Here is a 9,869-nt window from a genome sequence, read left to right as displayed (position 1 = left end):
GGGTCTCGGGGCGTGCTACGTCCCATGTGCGCAGAGCCATGCCGTGACCCCCGCGAGGGTCCGGCCGGGCTGAGCCGGAGCTAACGCTGCCCCTCTTTAATCCCGGGACCGGAGGGAAAGAGGGATCTCGCCCTCTTCTCGCTCTTCACACCCACGGACGCGGCGGGGGGGGCCGGCCCAGCACAACTCTACCGCGGCCGCGGCGCCGATTGGGCCCGGCCGGCTGCCGTCCCCGCGGGCGTGTCTGGGAAGGAGAGATCATGGCGGTGGAGCCGAGCAAGACGGAGATCCAGACCCTCTTCAAGCGGCTTCGGGCAGCGCCGGCCAACAAGGTAGCGGAGAGCGGCCGGGGTCCGCCGGACTGTCCGTGCCGGGCCGTTGCTCGGCGGCCGCGGCCTGCGCTCCGACCGGGCCCCGGTGGGCTCCGGGCCTCGCTGCGGCGGCTGTTGGGGCGACCGGGGGGGGCCCTTGGGGAGCGCCTGGGCAGAGCGGCCGGGGCCGCCGAGCTGTGGCAGGGGGTGGCGGAGCGGCAGAGCCGTCCCTTCAACCTGGCTGTCCCTCTGCCTTCGCTTTAGTCGTGCTTCGACTGCGGCGCCAAGAACCCGAGCTGGGCCAGTATCACCTACGGGGTATTCCTGTGCATCGACTGCTCCGGCGTCCACAGGTCCCTGGGCGTACACCTCAGCTTCATCAGGTGCGTGGGGAGCGCGGCCCGCGGTACCGCCGGCAGGCCGGGAGCAGCCGTCCCGCCTTGGGGTGGGAGCACGCAGGGACGGCGAGAGAAGCCTTATCGCGGAGCGATCTCCTCGGCGTTTCTGAGGCTTGCTCGCAGGAGGTTCTGGGTCACTCAGCACTTCCAAAACGGAGTTTCCAAAGCACCTCAAGGTGGAACGTCGACATGTTGCTTTTGCTAACCTTCCAGAAACGCTATCTGGACTTGGCATTGTAGGAACAAAGATGAGAATGTGGTGCGTGACTCTTGTCAGTAAGGCAGCAGTGTGGTGTACATAATTTTTTGTAACGCTGAGCAAGGCAAAAAGAGGAATATTGTTTGATCTTTTTGGTATCAGCCTAATGGGGAAGATGGTGTCAGCTTTTCAGCTTGCTTCTTGTTTTCAGTACTTGTAAAAAACAGCATTTTAAATTAAGAGAACTGTGACCTTTACTTGTTAGGAGAGAAGTCGAGTAACTGGTATGAGACACACTGTTTCCCTTAGCTTTACTTGGTTGTATTCTCGGTTGCTTTGTCACGTGTTTTGGCCTAACCTGTGGGACAGGCTGCATATGAGTCTCTCTTGTGGTGAGATCACGTGTAGAACAAAAGTTCTTGGCTGTGCTTTCCTAGCTCAAGCTCTGCCCTCTAAACAAGCAGTACAAGGGAGAGATCCTCAAAATTTGGATAAAAGCTGGTCTTTTTCCTCATGTTGAAAGTTGAAATTAATTTTTTAGAGAGAAGTAAAAAAATTCCCAAGATGTTCTCTCCACCTTTGCTTCCTACACTTTGGAATAGTAGTGGGATATTTCACTATTTTAGGCCAGAGCTTGGTTTTGCATTTGGTTTGCCTGGTCTTTATTAATAGAAATAATTGGTTCTCACACAGGTCCACAGAGTTGGATTCTAACTGGAACTGGTTCCAGCTGAGGTGTATGCAAGTGGGCAGTAATGCCAACGCGGTGAGGAGCCTCTGTAGGCATTTTGCTTGCTTTCCCTCTTGTGAATCCACATCCTCTGCTTCTTGTCCCTTTCCTTTGTTTGGCTTTCTTGGTACCAGTCTGATCTAAAATGTGTAATTAAGGGGGGAATTTGTCAAGTGTGCTTGGAAGTCAGACTGTGACCTTGGCATGCCTTATTTTCTGATGTGCAGATCTCTCATTTTTTGTGCCTCGTTTAAATGAGAGGCATAGCCTTCTTAAATGACAGAAGTTAATAACACTGATCAGTTTGAAAGCTCATGCTCAGCTTTGTGACTCAGAATCATCTCTTTGTAGAAAAGATGGATGATTTTCATAGGCCCCTGGAATGAGACTTCTTGTAGAAAGCTGTTCGATGAGTGGTTGGTTTATGCTGTGTTCTCAGTTTTTCATCCTCTGTCTCTGGGAAGTTTTCTTTTACTGTTGAGTTTATGTAGTGCTTGCTTGAGTATGATCTAGCAGTCAGGAGACTGAATATTCCTCTCTTTTCAGACTGCTTTCTTCCGCCAGCACGGCTGTACCACCACAGATGCCAATGCTAAATATAACAGTCGAGCTGCCCAGATGTACAGGGAGAAGATCCGGCAGCTGGCAAGTGCTGCCATGGCCAAGTATGGCACTGATGTAAGTCTGAGAGCTCTGGAGTGCTAGATGGGTAGTGCTGGATGCCGAGTCTTGTAGGATACCTTCTTTTTTCCCTCTCCTCTCTTTAGTTGCTTATAGATGGACTGAGTGGAGCCCCTGGGCACTCCCCTGAGAAGAGTGATGCTGATTTCTTCATGGAGCACACACAGGTGAGAAGAGCTGCCTAAACCAGGCAGCCTTAAGAGCTCTCCAGTAGCCAACTGTTCAGCCAGGAGCAATCCCACTCAGCTTGGAAGGACTCTAAATTGTATAATTAATCAGTCATCTGCCTGGAACATAGTCACAGATCTGAACAGTCCCTGTAATATCCATGTCCTTTGTTTTTGAGACCATCTTTAGCTTCAAGAACTCAAAGCTACCACCAGTGCCCTGGAAGATGCTTTGTGTGCTGTGTTAATGCTTAGTTTCTTTGTACAGTTAAAGCAAAGACTAGCTGTTACTGTGAAATTCTGCTTTAGAAGAAACTTTTCGGTGCATAGACCCTGGTAAACTTGATTTGGGCAACTGCACCGTGCCAGGCAGACTTTCTCAGGTAATGGCAAATAGAGACAGTGGAAGTAGATATGATTTTTTTCCAGGAAAACTCATTCACACTTTCTCCCAGATTTAAACTAATTTCCTTTCACCTGGAAAGTCCTCACATTAACCAGCTTGTCAAATGATTCTGTCATTCCTCCTGGCGTAACATTCAGCTTAGCTTCCTTTTTGTTTTTTTCATTTTTGTCCCTGCTAAGGGAATGTGGACTTGTCCATATGTTATGTTCAAGGAAGGCATAGTCTGAAGTTTGGAATAAGTTTCCTTTGGCCTAAAATTGAATACAGGTCACTAAACCTCTAGTACATTCAGGATTGTTTGGTTCATTCATCTTCTGGAAATAACTGGAATGAGTATCTCCTTGCAGTCTTCCAGTACCTGGGATGTAGCAGATGCCACCCAGAATCCTGCACAGTCTTCTCCAGAGATGGAAAAAGCAGCAAAGTCATCAGAAGGCAGCGAAGTTTCGAGTGAGTTCTTTACTGAATAATTTTTCCAAGAACCTGCCTTCATTTCCAGGAGAATGCGGTTCTGTACTACTGTTGGAAGGGCTGAACTTATCCTCTGGTTCAGGCCTGAAGGAGTGGAAGTTCTGCACACTCTTATGATGTTTAGTTAAATTAGTGGAGACTTCTAAAAACATTGCTCCATTTGGGCTCAGTTCTTCACTTTTCCTGAAATGTACACAAAACTGTTTTGGGGATTAGCTGCCCCATTTTCCTGCTTTTAGACATTATTTTTCTAAGCATTCTTCTCTATCCCTTGAATTTGATGGGTCTGAAAATGACATAGGACAGAAAAATTTCTAAGGTGAAGGACAAGGAAACCAAGAACCTGGGGGCATAGCTGTAATTTGAAACAGCTTTGTATATTTCCCTGCAGAGTGTTTGCTTTCTTGTACTGTGTTAAGAACACTGCAGAAAGAATAATTTGCTCTGTGGAGAAATAAAGTTGTTTTGCTTGGGAAACTGCATATTTCAAGCTGTAACTGGATTTATTTGTGGGGGCAGAGGAGCTAGGAGAGATGTAGTGGAACTGTGAACATACTGGAAAGAAAAGGGTTGAGAATCAATCTGCTGAATGTTCTCTTCTGGTTTTGTGCCCACAGATCCCACCCAAGGTCCATCTATTGACTTGTTGAGCACATCTCCTAAGGCTCCTCTAGGTAAGACTCTTTACTCTCAGATCAGTCTTGCTCTTATACCCACTGCTCAGTAGTAAGCTCAGTGAAGGTGGAAGCAATAAGCCAGTTTCCAGAATATCTAAATGAGCTTATCTCCCTGTTGAGCCAGTACTTAGGATGTTCCTGAAGCCCAAAACCAAGTCACAGTTTTCTGGAGGTTTCCTCCTTGTTTTGGATAATTAAATTTAAAGCTGTTGCTTTCACAAATGCATGTTTTTCTGGTTTTGAGCTTTGGATAAAACTTGGGACTTGCATATCTAGAACTTGGGTGATCAAGGCCACGTGGCTGTTATTTTTGGTTTGTTTCCCACCAGAACCTTTGGAGACAAATGAATTTTTAGCTTTCAGAATAATAGGGATTTGTATCTGATTCTCCCCTGCCATTACTGTCCTGGCTGCACACAGAATATCTAGCTGGAGCTTCTTCCTTTATTGAGAGCGTGCTCCTTGCCCACAGTGGGTTCATTCTGGGTGGAAAGCCTGTGTCCTCAAGTGTCTTTTCATTCCCCGTGTTTTACATCTCTTCCTCAGACATGTCCATGTATCTGTCAACACAAGGGGCTGCTCCTGCTGGAGGTAACTGGCTAACAGGTGGCCTGCGCTGGCTGCTTGTGACAACTCTGCTTGCCCCTCCTGAGATTCTGCCTTCAATTCTAACTTTAGCTTCCTGTGCTTAGAGGGAGAGAACAAGACAAAGCTTATATTGTTGTATTGAGATCTAAACCAGTTATGTCGTATCTGTAAAGAGACTGTATTAACATTTCTGTTAAATGTTTCCCGAAATATAAAAATCTCCAAACATAAACCCAAACAACCTCGAATTAAGTATTAGGAACAGCGAGCGGAAAACAGTTTCAGATAGTGTGAATGTTTTGAATCCCCTTTTTAAAAAGACTTATCATAACACTAGAAAAGATAAAAAAAAACATGCCAAGAATAATTAATGGACTAACAAAAGTCATGTGACCATAGAGAGTCAGGAGACGCCCACACAAAAGAAAAGCCCAACAAGGGCAATAAAAGATTTTGGACTTTCCTATAGGAAGCTGGAAACTGTGTTGGGCAGTCCCTCTCTGCTTTGTTCTTAGACTTTTCCCCAGACATCTGCTGCTTGGCTGGCCTTTGTCTGGTTTTACAAGTGTGGCATGCCCTCAAGAGTGACAAGTGCAAGGTGTTGGGGAACCTGTTGCTTTTACAGCTTGCTGCACTTTAGGTCCATTTTTTTTGTATGTTCATGTAAACACAACTTCAGAGTTCTTGCTGCTTTGTCCCTAAGGCATTGGTGAGGCTCTGATCTTCACACGCCTCTGAAGCTGCATTTTCTTGAATTTGTGTATGGGATAAACCTAGTCTTTCTCTAACTACCCTGATACCTGCTGCATAACACTCAGGGGAGTTATTCACTGTTCTTAATTCAATTGTAAGTTGCTCCAGAAATGGACATGCTTCTTTAGGCCACCAGCCTGCAACTGTGGAGCTTCTACGTGCATCTTTCTTGCCTGGGTGAAATCACCCAGGCTGCTGATGTGAAGATGCGTGGTGTGCCCTGGACACTACTGCAGCTGGACTGTGGTGGATGTTCATGTGCGTTGCTGTCTAATTTTGGCTTCTTAAATTAATTCCCTTCTGCTTATTTGCTGCTTCCCTCCTTTTGCAGAACTTAAATCCTCCCTCATTGGAAAGAAGAAGCCGGGAGCTGCAAAGAAAGGGGTATGTCTGAGCTCTTTTATGGAGGGGAGGTAAAGCATGTCTTGCATTTCTGCTGTCCTTTCCCTGATTCTTGCTTTCTGCTTAACAAGGCTGTAGAGATCTGCTTTGGGGAAAGGAAACCTTAAGCAGCCTGTATATTATTGCCAAAAAAATTATGTTCTGGATCATTACTGGTTGTGGTCTGAAGCATATGTGGTTGATCTCTAAGTGTTGGCCACTGATGGGTTAACTCTTGGATGTTCTTCCATACTGTGTTGCAAACTCTTTAGGGTCTGTAGGGTGTGACTACACAGGGAGACTGAAAGCCTCATTGGTGCAGCAAGAAGTAGGATTCAGGTTTTCTTCTACCTAAATGAACAGTCTAGGATGAAGAATTCATGGGATTTTGTTCTTGTTTTTAAGCTGGGTGCAAAAAAAGGTCTTGGAGCCCAGAAAGTCAGCAGCCAGAGCTTCAGTGAGATTGAGCGGCAAGCCCAGGTGGCAGAACAGCTGAGGCAGCAGCAGGCAGTGGAGTCCAGGAAACAAGCCGAGGAGTCCATGTAAGTGCCCTCTTTGGGATGAGAACCTTGCATACCTAAGGCAGAAGTAGTGTGAGGTTAATGCTGTTCACCCTAGGACCACCAAATGTGACCGCAGAACATACTGCATGAGAGGAAGAGCAGTAGCTATATGCCAATATGGCCCTTACTGCTGTATTTTATTCAAATTAGCATTCCTGGAAGAGCTTGGGGAGCAGATACTGTGTATTCTGTGTTTCTGTTCACCTTTGGACAGGACTGAAAAAGCCAAAGGCTGAACTGGATTGATCATTCTGGGTGCAGGGGTGGAGAGTAGATAGACATTGTGATGCTTACAGTAAGGAAATCATGGTTAGCCAAAGACTTGAATCCCAGTGGAGGAGATGGCAAAACAAGCAATAGCTTCTGTGCAAGGATTTTTGGCAGAGCTGTTGTGAAAGTGGCTGTTTTGAAGCCACTGTTGGGGTTACTTAATCACTTGTTCTTCCACAACACGGGCAGCGAGGGAGGGTAATGAGCTAGCACCCACCATGGCTCTTTCCCTTAGAGTCACCTCAATGCGACTGGCTTATCAGGAACTGCAGCTTGATCGGAAGAAGGAAGAGAAGAAACTCCAGAACCTTGAAGGGAAGAAACGTGAACAAGCAGAGAGGCTGGGCATGGGATTGGTGTCCAGAAGGTACTTGGCTGTAGATGGCATAGTATAGACAAGTGTCTTGGAAGTACCCTGCTCTGGAAAAGTTTCTTGAAGGCAGTAGTTTGTTCTTGTAATAGATAAGGAGATGAGTTAAAATGCTCATATGCTGTTCTCTGACTGAAAATGCTTCAGGCCCCAGAAGGAATAGGGACTCTGTTCAAAGGTTCTGGTTCTCATTTGAGCTTTATAACAGATATGTGTGGCCTGTCTAGCATTAGAGTCCTGCTGCTTCACAGGTGTCCCCCTGCAGAATCCTTCCTTTAAGAAGGTAGCTCAAGACTTCTGAAGGAGCATAGATAAGTGGTGAAGGGGGCTGACATCTCCCAACTCTCCCTCTTAACTTGTGTCACCTGCCCTGCCTGTGAAGGCCAGATTCAGTTTTGAGGCAGACTGGTTGTAGGGACTGGATGTTGTCAGACCCATCATCCCTGACTCTGCCTGTTTGTTGTGCTAGTTCTGTTTCACACTCGGTGATGTCTGAGATGCAAGTAATTGAGCAAGAGACGCCACTGGTAGCAAAATCTTCCCGCTCCCAATTGGACTTGTTTGAAGATGGTGGAAGCTTCACATCTGGACCCCCCAAGTAAGACTTAGCTTTACTATAGTCTTTGCTTATTTCTGAATTTTATGTCTGGTGTAAATTACCTACTTTTGGTACCCAGGTACAAATACAGTCCCTTCTCATTCGAAGATGCATTTGGCTCACGATGGGAAACAGACTCTTCATGGGGTATGGACAAAGAGGAGGAACCGGAGGTGACCGTTTCCAGCATTCGGCCGGTTTCAGAGAGGTAAAGTGCTTGCCACTGCTAATGAATCTTGTGCCCTTGTGCAGGGGACAAAGAATAAGTGTGGGAGCTGTGGCATAGATGCTGTAGTCTTGTGCTACAGAAAATGACTTGCACAGGCAGAGACAAGCCCAAGAAAAAGGGCCTTGAGTGAAAGGGCCTTGGACACTTCTTTGCCTGTCATGTCTGTAAGTTTATACAGCCTTTGTGGTCATTGAGTGCTGACTGTCCTGAGGTGGGGAGAGGAGAGCCCCAATGCAATTAACACTTAAGGATGACTTGCTTTCCTTTGATTAGATGAGGTCTGAGACAGAAGTTTTGATTCTTGAGTGTGTTGGTGAGCTTAATCTGAGATGTCTCCTCTTGTTTCCTCAGACCTGCCAGTAGGCGGGAGATTGAGAACAGGCCATCCATGGTGGAATCCAATGAAGCCCGGCAGAAGTTTGCAGGGGCTAAAGCTATCTCTTCAGATATGTTTTTCGGGCGGGAGGCAGATGCTGAGGTAGATGCATTCTGCACTGCTTACACTGGTAAAGCTCTGGCTTTACCTCCTCCTGTTTGCTCAGGTCCTTTCTTATATAACCTTTTTGTTTTGTTTTCTGCTGCAGTATGAAGCCAGATCCCGACTGCAGCAGCTCTCAGGCAGCAGTGCCATCAGCTCTGCAGACCTGTTTGGAGAGGCTGACAATGTGCACTCAGGTTTGTTAGCACTCAGTGGGTTGAGGAAGGGGGCAGCTTTGGAAGATCTGGACTGGAGGGGATCATGGTGTTTTGTGGAGCTGAGGGACTCTGGGCTAACTCCTCCTGGTTCTTGTAGGTGGTGTGTCTATTGGAAATGTCCTGCCTGCAGCTGACATTGCACAATTCAAGCAAGGAGTGAAATCAGTTGCTGGCAAGATGGCTGTCCTGGCCAATGGGGTGATGAACTCCCTTCAGGTGAGTTTACATTATGGCAACTTGAGAAAGGCTGTTGTCATGCTCAGGGACTTTCACCATTACCTGGTTTCCATTGGAATTATCACTATTTTCTCAAATTATGTGGAAAGTCCCAGGTAGATATCTGTCTTTTGTAGCTGTTGACTGCAGTACAATAGCTGAGCAATTGCAGGGGGCCAGTGAACTCTACTTGGCCAGCCTTACCCTCCTGCTGCACAGGACACCTGGTCATGTCAGATACACCTCCTCCCACAAATTCCAGGCAGAATTTTAGAAGTCAAGGTCATTTTACCTTCTGCCTTTGTACAGTGTCCTGTCTAGATAACCTCACACTGCATTAAAGTACCAAACCCCCCAATTTCTTGTTATCTTTGTATTTTGCACAAAGGTGTTGTAGCAAGGTGTCTCTCTCTGTTTCCTCCTTAGGATCGTTATGGTTCATATTGATGACCCAGGGACTGCGAGGCGAAGCCAGCAAGAGGCACTGCAGCCAACTTTGCCTGGAGTAAACTCCACAGGATTGTCTTATTTGTCTGGGTTGGGTGGGGAGGGGAGAAGATAAGCGGAGGGAGTCAGGACATGGCTCTGCCCAGGATGCTTTCTGAATATCTCTGGATTCCACTCTATTAAAATTCAATGTGCCCTCATACCCACTGCTATCTACTAGCCAGTGGAGACAGGCCTTCTTACAGGGTTAACCTCATTGCTGTAAAAGATATGACAGGAACTCCTGGGCTGCCCTCATCAGTGCTCCTGTCCTTCTTTGGCCCATACCTTAGCTCACCAAGTGACAGAAAGGGGGAATGCTATTTTTCTGAACATCCATCATGTGACATGACTGTTTTTTGTTCTGATCACTGCTCCCAATCCATGGTGCTGTGGAGTCCTCTGTATTTGCAGGGTTTGCATTTTACCGTGATCTAGTCCTTTTTACCGTCTTCTAAACCAACATACATGAATGTGGGAGAAAAAGTCAAATCAAAGATTATTTTTTTAGCTTCTAACTACGTCATCAGCAAAAAAGGCCCAGGTAAAGAAGTAAAGAAATTCACTGGATCCCTGGTTTATTTTGTTGCCCAGCTTTGGATCAGATCAAAGTACTGAGCTTCTGACTTACTTAACCATGATGTGCAGCAGTGAGGACTTTTAGTCCTGTTCAGCTTAG

The 9,869-nt window shown here is 46.7% G+C and overlaps 1 protein-coding gene across 2 annotated transcripts; it reads left to right on the top strand.

The window, feature by feature from the left end:
• Positions 1 to 138: 138 nt before the first annotated feature.
• Positions 139 to 9,820, top strand: ARFGAP2 (ADP ribosylation factor GTPase activating protein 2). Of its 2 annotated transcripts, XM_068193679.1 has the most exons (17): positions 139 to 332; positions 576 to 694; positions 1,602 to 1,674; positions 2,185 to 2,316; positions 2,406 to 2,486; positions 3,240 to 3,342; positions 3,981 to 4,037; positions 4,587 to 4,631; positions 5,713 to 5,765; positions 6,168 to 6,304; positions 6,831 to 6,962; positions 7,435 to 7,563; positions 7,643 to 7,771; positions 8,144 to 8,270; positions 8,377 to 8,467; positions 8,586 to 8,704; positions 9,131 to 9,820. In XM_068193679.1, the coding sequence occupies exons 1-17, from the start codon at positions 261 to 263 to the stop codon at positions 9,149 to 9,151; spliced, it is 1,620 nt and encodes a 539-aa protein (XP_068049780.1). In that variant the 5' UTR covers positions 139 to 260; the 3' UTR covers positions 9,152 to 9,820. The 2 variants fall into 2 exon arrangements, with proteins under 2 accessions (XP_068049780.1, XP_068049781.1); XM_068193680.1 differs by lacking the exon at positions 4,587 to 4,631 and having other exon boundaries at positions 140 to 332.
• Positions 9,821 to 9,869: the final 49 nt, after the last annotated feature.

Source organism: Anomalospiza imberbis, chromosome 6, assembly GCF_031753505.1.
Source record: "Anomalospiza imberbis isolate Cuckoo-Finch-1a 21T00152 chromosome 6, ASM3175350v1, whole genome shotgun sequence".
In the NCBI taxonomy this organism is placed as follows: domain Eukaryota; kingdom Metazoa; phylum Chordata; class Aves; order Passeriformes; family Viduidae; genus Anomalospiza; species Anomalospiza imberbis.
Note: the sequence above shows the minus strand (reverse complement) of the source record. Positions and strands in the feature narration are given on the sequence as shown.